Genomic DNA, 14,780 nt, shown 5'->3' with positions numbered 1-14,780 from the left:
AGTGCAAAATAGTATTTGAGTTGTGATGCCTGCAGCTTGAATTTCTAGCAGGCTTCACCCTGGTCTGCATTTCAGGGATTTTTTGTTTCCTTCAGCCCTACTCTCAAACCGTTTTCACGGAGAAACGGACCAGCGTTCCCGATAGCCTCACTGTCTGGATCTGGGCTGACAGGCTCAGCCTGATATAGCTGATTAAGTCGCTCAATGCTCAAAGTCACGAAAGAATGAAACTGGACAGACCATACAGCATTCCACTAGCATCTGGAAACAATAATGGAAAACTAGAATGAAAACAGAAGTTGCTGGAAAGGCACAGCAGGTCTGGCAGCATCTGTGAAGAAAAAAAAAGTTAATGTTTCCGGTCCGGTGACCCTTCCTCAGCACTATTCTGAGGAAGGGACACTGAACCCAAAACGTTAACTCTGACTTTACTTCACAGATACTGCCAGACCCTGCTGAGCTTTTCCAGCAACTTCTGTTTTTGTTCCTGATTTACAGCATCTGCAGTACTTTCGGTTTTTATTTTAATGGAAAACCTAGCTCTGTAAAATTCACCTTATTCACATCAGGGACCTGTGCCAGAGTTGGGAGAGCTGACCCACAGATGAAGCAAGCAACAGTCTGACATAGACATCACAATCGGAGTATGTCCTGTCCCACCAAATGATAGCAGTAGCACAATGGTACGTAGGCTGGAGGGTGTTGCTGTGTGGGTCCACAACATTGACTGTGGACCGCATGTGGTTGCATGGCATCAGGTTAAACATGAACAATAAATATATTGAGAACTTCACTGATTATTATCTAATTCCACGCTCCACCCCTGAGGCTGTTCTCTTCCACGTCAGAGCTGTCTATGATTTGAGTAGCACAATAAGGTGAACAGCTGTCCATGGCTAATGCAGAACATAGCTGACAGGAGTTAGAGACCTTGGGAAAATAATTGCTTAATGTAGTCTTCACAAGTGAAACAATAGTAGCTTTGTAGACCTAAGCTAACAGAACTGAGATAGAATGTGCAGCTGCAGTTGTTTATGCATGTGGCATAGAAAAGAACATTTCACACTACATTTAATTAGTGAATCTCTCTTGAATTATTTATTCAATCTGTTACAATACTAGTTATAGGTTTCAATTAAGATCCTTCAAATATGCATAGACGTAGATTCTGAAGTAGTTATAGATTCACCACGTGTGTGTGTGTGTGTATATATATATATATAAATCACTGAAAGCATTAGAGGAAAAGATTCAAATAAAATTGAGAGTAAACCAGTCTCGGACAGTAAAAGCAGTCCCCGTATCGTTACAGGAGCAAATGAATCAAAGTTATAGAAACTAGCAGACATTGAGTTCATTCAACCCACATTCCATTGTAAGACATCCAAGGATAAAGACAAGAGGTGCCCAGTAAATAGGATAAGAAACTGCTCACACCATGTTAGCTAAATAATTCTAACATTAGGTGTGACCACATAACTTTGCTGGATCAGATATTATAACAATTAGTAAAAATCAATACTCCTTAGTATTTCTTGTAGTGAGGTTAATAAGGAATTTCAAAGGTCATTAGGTGAGAGGCAAGTATCTAATTCATTGGCAGTTAACACGGTGGAGCTGGCAAATGTTTGGAAAGCAATGTTCTTGAATACAGTGTCCATTTTGAAAAGTCCGAGGAAGGGAGATAAGGGAGTCTGGGAAACAATATGAAACCATGGAGGACCGAGGGCTGACCACAAACCTCCAGCCATTCAGTGATGTGATTATTAATTAATAATATTTCCAACTAAACTAATGATTTGTCTGTAGAAGTTAAAGGCAGAATGAAACAATATGAAAAAATGTATGCCTTCCTTTCTTTGATGAAGGGCACAGTACCAGAAAGTTAGCACAAACTGGTACAGATAATGGAAATGCCTCTTGGAGTAACACCATGGCTTTTTAAATCTTCTAGAGACATAGTTGATGTATGGATAACAGCCTGTTTTCTGACTGGTGTGAACCGATGGGCTGAAAAACCTTTTCTCTGTGCTGTAAACCTCATGGCTACGGCCCTATCAGTATCACACCATGGGGTAAGTTTGCTGTCACCTTCTGCTTCCCTGGTAGGGATCTGGGGCCTACTTTGTCTAACATGGTAACTAGAAAAGGTTAGTTCTGGGTTTACTGATCTAACTTGATGTTTTTGTATTGAACAAGGTGTAGTTTACCACACGTTAGCAATTAGTTAAAAGTCTATAATTTCACTGTGAACAATATTACAGACTTTGGGGACGACGTAGATGTCATTGTCTTATCCCGTTTGAGATCCTAAGCTATTCTGTCCACAAGTCTAGTACAGTAGATGGTGTTTAGGACATTGTTACTGTCCCTTTCAGATCCTTACACCCCTATACACCAGCTCCCTTCATGCTTTCTCCCTTGAACATATATTTGTGTATATATACAAATGCCTTGATCTCCTCCCAGGCCTGTGACATCACAAATTTAGGTGGCCTAGAGGTTTCACGTTCTCCCATTCTCTTCGGATTTGGTAGGTTGGTAGGTTTCTATGCTGAAGACTTTTGGACTCCTACCCTGTCGGTGCAATATCTGAAACATGAAGATCTTTAATTCCATGCATTTCCTTTACATAAGGCTGGCTGGTTTGTTGAAACAGCCAGTTTTTTTTTAGTACCCAAATTGAACATTGGCTGTCCTTTCTCATTGGTGATTTCCATGAATTTGCAGGCACATCTTGAGTCTGTCAGCAGATTTTTATTTTCAAGCGGCTGGAAGGTCTGTGCTGAAATATGTAAACGTTTCCCTTCATCGGTAACCAGTCACCTTCACCATACATTATTGGTGAAATCAATGTGTTCTTTTTTCTCAGTTCTGTTGAGGATTACTTTTTACAAAATCTGTCATTGTTACTGAAGATTCTTCCCGGCAAGATGCGAAAATGAACTTCTTTACTCGACCCTCTCTCTTCCAAGTCACCTCAGTATCTGAGGCCAGACTTGAATCAGTTGCAGCGATTTGTTCACTAAGCTCTGTTGAACTCCAAGTTACATCAGCTGTGGATTAATCAATTAGTCTCAAGTGAACCATTTATTGGTGATCACATTGTTTGTGATTCTTCATAAATTTTCTGATCCTATAGTTTAAACTTCAATGTTGACAACAGTGGAAAGCATTGTTGCCAAACCAATATTATTGCAAGTTTCTATTTTGCTGACAAATTTAAACACATTTCTTATGCTTATGTAGCTAATCTCAACTGATTAGGTTTTGGCCATGAGTCTAAGGAGCTCTATGAAATCAACTACTCCATGTCCCTTGACCCATTGTTCAATGTTTTACTGTCCCTTAACTGATTGCTCCCTAATTTGTTATTCCAAGATCAATTTAATTTGATGATTCAGGACATGACACACATTCATACCCAGGAATGAGAATTCTTTTTTATGACATTTGTACAGGGTTTCTAATATTTGGGACCCCTTAGTTCAGTGCATTTTCTTTAGCATGCCTTGAAACATAAGTGCTACATCTCTTGAAGTTCCTTGTTGTTATCAAAGATTGTTTTTCAATCATGGCTCAAAGTCTGATAATATAATTACACTAATGCCAGCATCACACCAATTTATCAGATGGCCATTGACATAAGTATCCTGTTGCCAAAATGTTAGTTCTGGATTGCCTATTTCTCTGACAACACATTAGGTTTTTTTCCTATTATAGACGATCCCATCTCATTAACCTCTTTGTGGATAATTATTTTACTCATTAATTTTCTTTGACTGTGTCCTACTTTTTGACATTTTATGAAAGTTACCTACTGTGTTGCAGACAACACGTGCTTTTAACAGCTGGGCACTTGTGAGACATCTTTGCCCTGCAATTCTTACAAAGACTTTTATTGTTGGTGTCTGTCCTACTTGCTGCACTTACTTCTTACTTTCAATTAGATCCCTCCCTCATCCTCCTAAACTCCTTCGAGTATAGAACCAGGGTCCTCAAACATTCCCCAGTTATTAAGCTTTCCATTCTCATGACCCTCCTCTGAACCTGTTCCAGAGTCAGTAAATTCTTCCTGAGATATGCCTAAAACCATGCACAATACTCCAAATGTGGCCTGACCAGCATCTTAGAGTCTGAGAAGTACATCCCTACTCTTATATTCAAGTCCTCTCAAAATCAATGCCAAAGTTGCACTTGCCTTCCTGACGACTGACACAATCTACAAGTTTACCTTAAGAGAATCCTGGACTAGAAGTCCAAAGTCTCTTTGCACTTCAGACTTCTGAATTTTCTCTATGTTCAGAAAATAGTCCATGTTTCTATTCTTCTTACTGAAGTGCATGACCTCACACTTTCCCACATTATTCTCCATCTGCCACTTCTTTGTCCACTCCCCTAACCTGTCCAAATCCCTCTTCAGCCTTCCCGCCAACTTGATACTACCTGTCCATCCACCTATCTTTGTCTGGATAAGCGTGCAGAATACCTTGGGTTCCTTCGTCTAGATCATTTATATATAAGTGAAAAGTTGTGGTCCCACAAGACCCTTTAACCCCACTGTCTGCTTTCTGCCAGGGAGCCAATCTTCTATCCATGCTAGCATCTTGCCTCTAACACTGTGGGCTCTTATCTTACTCGGCAGCCTCCTGTGCAGCACCTTGCAAGGGCCTTCTTGAAGTCCAGGTACATAACATCCATTGGCTCTCCTTGGTCCAACCTGCTCGTTACCTCCTCAAAGAATTCCAACAGATCTGTCAGGCATGACCTCCCCTTGAGGAAACCATGCTGACTTTATCCTATTTTTACCATGCACTTCCAACTATTCAGAAATCTCATTTTTCACAATGGACTCCAGAATCCAACCCACAACTGAGGTTAGGCAAATCGGCCTGTAATTTTGTCTTTTGCCTTGCTCCTTTTTTAAACAGGGGTGTCTCGTTAGTAACTTTTCAGTCTCCTGGGACACTGTCTGACTCTAACAATTCCAGAAAGATGACCACTAATGTCTTCACCGTCTCTTCAGCTATCTCCTTAAGAATTCTGGGGTGTGCCCATCTGGTTTTGGTCCTGGTCACTTATCCACCTTCAGGCCATTCAGTTTTTCTAGCACCTTTTCCATTGTGTTGGTCGCTGTACTCAACTCTGCCCCCAACTCTATTGAATTTTTGGGATATTATTCTTAATTCTACTGTGAAGACTGATGCAAAATAATTATTCAGTTCGTCAGCCATTTCCTTGTTCCCCACTACTATTTCTAAAACATCATCTTCTGCAGTCAAATGTCTACCTTTGCCTCTCTTTTGCCCTCCATATATCTAAAGAAACTCTTACATTCCTCCTTTTATATTACTGGCTAGCTTAACCTCATATATAATCTTCTCCCACCATATTTCTTTTTGTTGCCCTCTGTTGATCTTTGTAGGCATCCTAATCCTCTGGTTTCACACTGCCCTTCACCACATTATATAATTTCTCTTTTGCATTTTGGTTATCCCTGACTTCCCTAGTCTGCCACGGTTGCCTCATCCTCCCTGTACCATGCTTCTTTTTCCAAGGGGTGAATTTTTGCTGTGCCTCCAGAGTTACTCCTAGAAACTCCTGCCTTTGTTGTTCCACTGTCTTCCCTGCAAGGCTCCTCTGTCAATTCTGACCAGCTTCTCCCTCGTGCCTCTATAGTTGACTTTATTCAACTGTAATACTTCTGATTCTATCTTTTCCCTCTCAAATTGCAGAGTAAATTCAATCATATTATGCTCATTTCCCCCCCTAAAGGTTCCTTCACCTTAAGCTCCCTTGTCAAGCCTGCCACATTGCACAACACTAAATCCAGAATGGCCTGTTCCCTAGTGGGCACCCATCACAAGTTGCTCCTAACATCCATCTCGTAGACATTCCACAAATTCCTTTTCTTGCAATCTACTACCAACCTGATTTTCTCCGTCCACCTGCATATTGAAATCCCCTGTGATCACTATAAACTTTGCCTTTCTTACATACCTTTTCTATCTCCTGGTGTATCTTGCACACCAGCTCCTGACCACTGTTTGGAGGCCTGTACATAATTTCAACTATGTTTTTTTTAACCATTTGTGGCTCTTCAGCTCTACCCATACAGATTCTACACCATCTGACCCTACTTCATTTCTTACTATTGATTTAATTTAATTTCCTACCAACAAAATGCCACTCCTTCGGCCCACCTGCCTATCTTTTCAATAGGATGTGTACCTTTGGATATTCAGTTCCCAATCCTGATCCCCTTGCAGCCACATCTCTGTGATGCCTACCATGTCATATCTGCCAGTTTCGATCTGCGCCACATGCTCATTTACCTTGTTTCTTATATCGCTTGCAGTCAGATATAACACCATCCGTCCTGAAATAAATGTCCCTCTTTTCATTGTCATTTATTTATCCACTGTTTGAAATTTGATTCCTAACCCCTTCAAAACACTGTCCGATTTGTGTCTGTGCTGAAGACTTTAGTAACCTCTCCTGAGTTCTCCTTTCCTGTCATATTTTTCCATGCAGCCAACATACCACATGGGACTTTCGAACCTCTTACAGAGGATGCTATCTGTTCCATTGATTATAGAACCCCATACAATTACTGCTGTCTGTTTGCTCCCCCCTCTTGAATGGCCTCCTGTACCACAGTGCAGTGGTCAGTTGGCTCATCCTCCCTGCAGCACGTTTCCTTTGCACACAGGGAGCAAGTATCTCCTACCTGTTGGACAAGGCCAAGAGCTACATCTCCTCTGTTCCTGAATGCAGGATCCCTCTACCTGCCTCACTTGCAATGAACACTTGCTGCAGATGTGGTCACCACCGTTTGCAATGGGATCAGCCAGCTCCCACATCACACAGTGACACGTTGCCTGTCCAGCCATTTCTACTTAGTTATTTACTCTGAGTTAACTAAATTTATTGATACTTCTTTGCTATGTTCTTTTTCAAATTTAGTGCAAATTTCCTACCAGCCAATCAGATCATAGCATCCTTGTGATGTCGCTCCAGTTTTTTTTGTAGCTACAAATGTGCCTTGAGCCCCAGTAGGTTTAACTCTGTGCTGCTGCTCCACCCTCTGGCAGCTTCCTGCTGACTAGGCTGTGATCCCCGAGGTCCAGTAGGTTTATACTCCTTCTGTACTGCTGCTTCGCCCTCTCACAACTTCCTGCCAACTAGCAATGCTTGATTGAGGTTTCTTTTGAACTTCTAACTCATTCACCATCTGAATGACTGACTTTCTCTATTGTCAGTTTGTCTTTGGAATGTAACAAATTTACAGACTCATCAGCAATTCTGACAATAATTATGCCATATGTGAATTCTAACTTTAAATCAGCAAAGCCACATTTCTCTGCTACTCTGTAGACGTTATTAACATTGCTGTGGATACTGAGCCCTATTAAATCGTCCTCTTTCAAGAATTTTATTTGATCTGAGATTGATGTAATTTTCAAAGGCTTTCAGCACTTCTTCAAAAATATCTGTCGCTTCTTTTTAACCTTGGTAAGCAATCACACTACCCTCTATACTCCCAATGATATATGTTTTTGGATCCAAGTGAGAGAAACCTTGATCACATCAGAGAGAGTGAGTATGAGGCCTGGGTCACAGCAAGACAAATCTCAAAGACATCCAGGAGAGAGAAATGCAACCAAGATCAGAGTGGGATAAATTTCAAGGGAATGTGAGAGAAAGGACATGTGGTTCCCTCTCCACCTTAAACACTGATCTACAAGCAAACAGGACTGCTAGAATGCTTCTAAGTCAGGAACAGCAACATTTTTGTATGTTAGCCTTTTGCATGTAGCAGAACCTGGTGTCCAGTCACCTTGGTTATCACCAACATGGAACAAAGATGTTACTGCCCGGGTTTGAGAGGCAGTCTGTTTAAAATGACCACTCTATGCATGGCCTGCTTCCACCCTCAAAATGAAGTATGGGATCTGAAACTGCCGTAGCAGACCTGAAGATCATGTCACTATCACCACTTGGGAACTTCAACACTATGACTGCCATCGCTGTCCTGAGTGAGCCACGGTGGGCGGTTCAGCTCAGAGCAAAGTGGAAAGGATATGCTAGAAGAACTTTAATTCATGGGGTTCACTTTACCATAAAAAAAGCAAACTAGTCAACTCTTTGAGAGCTTCCATGGGATAAACATGATGCTTTGAGCTCACCCTAACCCAGAATCTGTACCCCACAGTCAGAATGTAACCCTAACCCTGGAAGCAATGGAGGAGGCCAAACAGGAATTCAGTCATCATTCTGTGTCCCAAAGGAGACAAGCTGATCTTCCTTCGTGATTTCAGTGTTAGTAGTAGGAGGGATTGGTAAGGAAGGCATAAGGAAAGCAAACACCAATGAAGTCATCTTCTGACAGAAGGCCTAGAACATGGTCTGGGCATAAGAAACACTTTGTCTCATTCAGATGAACACAAGACCTGTTTGGAAGAAGGGTCACTGGACTCAAAGTGCTAACTTTGCTTTCTCTCCTCAGATACTGCCAAGTTTGTCTAATAATTTCTTTTTCTGTTTTTATTTCAGATTTCCAGAATTCATGGTTTTATCTCATCACGGTTAAGTTTGCTCCCTCTATCTCCTTCGAGTGTATAAGGAACCCATATGGCCTGCTTCATCTAGTGTGGTACAATAAAAACGCTTACTGGTCTAACAAGAGGAGGTTCTTGTACTGAACAATATATAGATTGTTGCATGTAGGAACCAGGTGTTGGTTGCACTGATACAAGAAACAGTGTTATGAAGCCTAAGAGGATCTAGATGTTACTCCTTCATGATCCAAAGCTCTGTCTTCTGTCTACATGGCATCAATACAGTGGGTGCTGTCCTAGGACAATCTCAGCACTAAGCCCTTCAAACCCTTACACTATTAAACAGTAGTGATCAGTGAAGAAAATTCTGCCATTGAGAGGGTGAATTCAAACTTTGACATTCAGAGGCATAAAGTGCAACATCTGATGCAGTTCCATTTTAAATTGTTGTTTCCCAAAGTGTGTTATTGAATTATTGGTGAAAAATGTTCAGAGGCTTTCAGTAGTACTAAACAATCTGGTTATAGTTTAATTACGTAAAATAATATTAGATTTACAGAAACATATTTCAATAAATACTATATATAAAGGGTACACAAGTACAAATCACAAACTTCACAGACATATGGTCAGGTGGCAAATCAAACAGAAGTAACAGTGTAAAATGTTATGGAGCACGATTTTCTCTGTTCATTATTTCTACATAAGTTATCAAGTATATTAGAAGGATTTAAAGGCTGATAATCAACTTATTTGACTAATTAAAAATGCACCTTCCAAGCAGAAAGAGGGAGTTTGTCACTTTGTTCCAAGTAATCAACAGAAGAAATCATTTTTCCTTCACCACCCTGTGACCACACTCCCCCACTCCGAGTGTATGTATTCTTATGTAGTGAAGCAACTTTCGAGACACATGGTCCATTGCTCTTCATTCTGAATCAGAAGGTACTTTTCTTTAAAAATTAAAATCACAGCAATAACACCAGCAGCTTTGATATGTTTTGCACCTGCGGTTTACAAATAGTTCTGTACATTCTTTCCACAGAAAAATATTTTTAGTTTACAATTTTAAGATGTTAGCAATTATATTCTAAAAAGGTGGCTAACACAGATCTTCAATTTCTGCTTCAAGACAAAAAATTGCACACCTGAGTACCTGAGTCGGAAACTTAGACAGTGACAACACATTTTCTTTTCAGTTGAAATGGAGACAAAATAAATCACTGCATGAGAGATCTGGGATTATTTTTTGTTAATCTTTTTAAAGAATATTTCTTAAGAAGAACCTACAAAAAGGAGTGGATTATATGGCTCTTTGAGCCTACTCCAGTTCTCACTATGACTGATCTAAGCATGTTCTCAACTCCCTCTTCCTGCCTGATCACCAAACTCTGACTTCTCTATGTTTTAATAGTCCTTCTGTGTCAGCATTAAAGGTATTCAGTAATTCAGCCTCCTGTAGTCAGTGGGATAGTGTAGCTACAAATCCTACCATCCCCAGTCACAGGAAACACTGGATTAGTTAAGTATTCCAAAATATTTCTTTCCTCACTATGAAGGCCATTGCAACTCCATTCATCTTTCTAACTGTTCTTTTTTCTCCTGTCCTTGTTTACTGAAACATGAACTTCCACTGGATTCATCCATATTTATGGACAAAGTACTCTAGTACTTTGCCATTGCCTTCATCATCTCCATGTTCAAGGCATCTCCAGCCTGCCATCAGGAGAACCAGTCAAAAGATTTACAGGCTGACAATCAACCTACAAGATACTTGTTAGACGTCAGCAGAAGTACTGTAAATTGCTCCTGTTGCCACATTATAGGAAAGATGTGAATGCACTGAAGAGTGTGTAACAGCGATTTCCAAGAACGGTTCCGGGAATGACAAACTTCAGTTTGAGGGCAGGTTGAAGAAGTTGGGATTGTACTTGGAAAGAAGGAAGCCAAAGAAGAGATCTAATAGACATTTTCAAAATCATGAGTGTACTGGATAGTGCATAGGAAGAAAATATTTGTGCTTGTAAATGGAACAAGAATGACACAGCATAGATTTAAAGTGATTTGCAAAAGAAGCAAGAATTGTATGAGAAAAATCATTGTCATTTAGCAAGCGATTGAGGTTATGGAATGCACTGTCTGGAAATGTGATGGATGCAGGTTCAATTGAAGCAGTCATGTCTTTTTTTGCCGGGTGAAACTAATGTGGAACGATATGTGGAAAATAGAGGAGTTGGCACTAAGTAAAGAACCTCATGTGAAGAGCGGACGTATGCACGATGGGCTGAATGACCTCCTTCTGAGCTGTAAGACTAATTAGAAGTACACCATCCATGGCCAAGAAGTGCTGATTGGGACTTGAACATGAAGCTTTTAGTCCAGATGTAGGGACGCCACCACAGTGCCACAAGACCTCCCGGAAGGTCATGTATTGAAGACCAATTTCTAAGAATTCCATTACAAATTGTAACAAATAGGTTAGCTGTTAGCATAACAATAGTGGGTTCAAACACAGTGAATACTGATAGTTATAAGCTCAAATTATCATTACTCTATTTACAATGGTTGATTTTACTGTGCTGATCTGAATCCAGTTAAGACTAATTTTATTGCATTGAAAACTCGTAACAAACAATTTTGATAGCAAAACAAAATCACATTATGTAAACATAAACAATAGAATATCTCTTTAAATACAGGGCAAGATTTTCATCACAGAATTGGGTGGAATGGAGGGGGAGAATGGGATGGGAAGGGGTTGGGTGAAGAGGTGAACAGGTGTGAACTTCATTCTGTTTTCTGGGTGACTGATACCATCTTGCCCCCCCTCAGCTATTTAGCTGGAGGCTGGTATAAGGTCAAATTACTACCTGCCCAATGTGTCTAGTTAAAAGGTCACTGGAGGACAAGTATCAAACACTAACTGGAAGAGGCAAACTCCTTAGAGCAGGCCAGAGAGACAACATTCCCTTGATCCCTGCCCATCCGGCTACACCAAAAGGTGCCCTGTGGAGAGGTGCACCCTCCGTAATGATGATCCAGCGGCTAGGGACATTATTTTATTTAAATGTTGACATTTGTTAAACATTGAGAAAGGACATATCAAAATGGATTAACCCTCTCTCTCCCCTTTCTGTAAATGGGACATTGCAACTCCATCCATACTGGAGGGCCACCCAGGGTCTACACAGCTTTGAAATTCTGCCCACAGTACCTGAGTCAGACAACAATTGCATCTTTGGCTACTGATCAACCAACTGACACCGTTGGACATTGTTGGGCGAGTACTTCTGACACAGTGCAGGCTCTGGGCACCCATTTGACCAAATGCTGGATCCTGAAACAAAATACAAGATCCTGCCCATAGTGTCAAGAATAATTTCCAGAGACAAAAATAAAAGTCGATTTCATCATCAAAACCCTTCATTTATGATTTGCTACAGATAACTTTCAATCAGTTTCAAGCTACTACATCCAGTGGTCTGGTATTCAGTGGGTTTATGTTCCATTCTTTTGACTTTCATGCTTGAAGGAAATTTCTATAATGTTGTGCAGCTCTATTGTTTTTAAATATTGCATCACACAGAAGAGGTATTCCCAAACAATTGGTTTTGTAACTGTGACTCTGGTCTACTATTCTAGCAGCTTCAAATGATTGGTTTCTTCAGGCAAAGTGACCCGTTGCCCAGGTTGAAACAGGTAGTTCAACTTACAGCATACCTACAAATGTGTTGATTGGTAACAGCAGGGATTTTGGCATATACTTAGTTAATCCAACATTTTCTGCTTGACTGTGACCAAATCTCAGTGACCTCATTTTGTGGAAGCTGTATCCAGGTTCCAAACATGGAGACACTTCAATGCTATGTTATTTAAAACAAAAAATAAAATCAATTAACAACATTTTTCAAACTCTTAAATTCAAATAGATAACTAGTTATTTATTTTTAAAAAGAAAAGGAACTGTCAAATTAACTTGCAATATTTAAAAAAAGCCTATTGGGAGGGTAAAGGTTAAACGCAATAAAATACAAAATTGAATCAAGATAAATTATCTACCTCCGGATTTTACTCTGAACAAGACAAGAATAAAGAGAAAGCCACTAGGTGTTTATTTACATGGGCAACGTGGATTCATTTTCTTCTATGTTTATCTGATTTAAATGTGTTCCTTGATAAGGCAATGTAAGTACCTCAGATTTAGTGCTAGTTCACAGTGGGGAAAGGGAAGCATATTTTAAGAGATTGGATTTAATAGCACGTTTTAAGACCACTGCCATGCCAAAGTACTCTTTTGTCAGTGAATTGCTTCAGAAGCATAGACATGGATATAACTTCAGACATGGGTGCACAGCAAGCTCCCACAAACAGCAGTGAGAGTTTGATCAGTTTTTTGCTGATGTTGATGAAAAATATTGACTCAGCAATTATCCTGGCTCTTCAAATGAAATAGTGCCACGGGATCTTGTGTGTTCACCAGACACAGCAGGCAGAGCCTTGGTTTAAATTCTCTTATTGTTTCTCCCTCTGATATTTCTGGATCATCACTTATTATAATGCTTGCCAATTGTGGTTGACAGCCCCTATCCATAAGCCACGTGAAAAACTGGATATCAGAAAGTTATTACTTAAGGCTTGATTTCTAGGTTTTGGGTAGTGAAAGTGTTTGTAACTGACCACTGTAGTAGGCCTTGATAAATAAAAAAACGTTCTTTTGAAGAATTTAGTATTTGCTCATGAATCCAAATGGATTCATTGTAATTTTTATAACTAAGGTATTCAAGAGGGAATTGGATGGTTATTTTGGACAGTAACGATGAACAGTGATATGGGGAAATGGCAGAAGGTTGGTACTAAGGAATAAAAGCAGCACAGGGACAATGGGCCAAATGGCCACCTCCTGTATTGTAATTATTCTGAGACTCCGCGATAGTACCTAACCATGGCTACAGCGAATAGCTTGATGCCTAAAACTAGCTTAAACTAAGCACGATAATATATTTACACTACGTGTACACCAACCTGACAACATCCCTGTATATCCTCCTAGAATCCTTGTCCAGACAAACCACCATAGATTTTGCAAACGTATCCTGGACTTCAACCTTTATGTGAGATGTTTTGATCTTGATGTTTTCAGTCTGTAAGAAATATTTGCTCATTTGCTTAATTACTAAGAAACTAAAACCTTGACCGATTAGAAATTCTGAGAAGGATTATTCACATCAAAGGCCTTGAACAAAGCCAAAGAGCTGCAATTTATTTCACTCCAACATCACTAGAGTTAGGTCAATAATTCTGGTGAATCGAATATTCAGAGATTTATTTCATCCCCTTAAAATGTGCCACTTTTCGTCAAGTGGGAAGTTAAAATTCTGAATTCTAGCTCCAACCCAAAGAGCAATCTGTCTAATTCCAGTTTCAATGCAGATTGGACAGGCAATGTAATCAAAGGAGATGGGAGGAGAAATGTTTTTACACAACAAATGGTAATGCTCAGGAATGCACTGCCCGAAGGGGTGGTGGTAGCAGATTCATTCATAATTTTGTAAAGGAAATTAGATGAGCAGCTGAAGAGAAAACATTTCATCATCTTTAAAAGTGTGGGACTCACTAGTTTGCTCAGAGAATCAGCTTGGGTTTGATGGACTGAATAAAGTCTGTTTCTGTGCTGCAATTATCCTATTCATATGATGCCATATTTTCAAATTTAAATCTAGTTAGCTATGTTCTGTGGACCTTTGGAAATTGTACAGCTAAAGTAAAGGTGAGGACTGTTGGATGTAGGTAATAATTTCGTTCCACACAAGATTGAGCCAGTGAACATGTCTAGCTGACCTCCAAAACACCCACTACCCTGCTGTGCAGACCCTACGCTATTCTGAAAGCTTTCATTTGTCCCCCCCTCCAAGGTGTCCAAGCTCATCCATCTTTGGTCCTCCTCCAATCTCCGATTTTAAAAAAAGGAAACAAACTGGGTTTTGGTTGTTGAAGGCGCTCTTTCACCATAGTAGAGAACAATTAAATTGTTCATGACTTATTAAACATTCCCCTTTGTTTTGCATTGTTTTGTACCTGATCAATTTGCACTTCTCAGCAATTTAATGCATCTGTATTCCCAATAAATCCACTGATTAACAGCTTCATGGAATGTAACATAAATTTCAGATATGAGATGCTAGGTTTAGGGCCAAGGGAGTGATCGATATTTTGGCCAGT

The 14,780-nt window shown here is 40.0% G+C and overlaps 1 protein-coding gene across 3 annotated transcripts in view; it reads right to left on the bottom strand.

The window, feature by feature from the left end:
* Positions 1-9,064: 9,064 nt before the first annotated feature.
* Positions 9,065-14,780, bottom strand: part of LOC125463756 (phosphoinositide 3-kinase regulatory subunit 6-like) — a 111,229-nt gene continuing 105,513 nt past the window's right edge. For all 3 annotated transcript variants that reach the window (XM_048555412.2, XM_048555413.2, XM_059653770.1), the window contains 2 exons: positions 13,584-13,702; positions 9,065-12,424 (listed from right to left, as the gene is read on the bottom strand). In XM_048555412.2, coding sequence (XP_048411369.2) covers positions 12,271-12,424; positions 13,584-13,702 — 273 coding nt within the window. In that variant the 3' untranslated portion in view covers positions 9,065-12,270. The remainder of the gene's footprint in view (positions 12,425-13,583; positions 13,703-14,780) is intronic.

Source organism: Stegostoma tigrinum, chromosome 22 (genome assembly GCF_030684315.1).
Source record: "Stegostoma tigrinum isolate sSteTig4 chromosome 22, sSteTig4.hap1, whole genome shotgun sequence".
Classification (NCBI taxonomy): Eukaryota; Metazoa; Chordata; class Chondrichthyes; order Orectolobiformes; family Stegostomatidae; genus Stegostoma; species Stegostoma tigrinum.
This window is presented reverse-complemented; position numbering and strand designations above follow the sequence as displayed.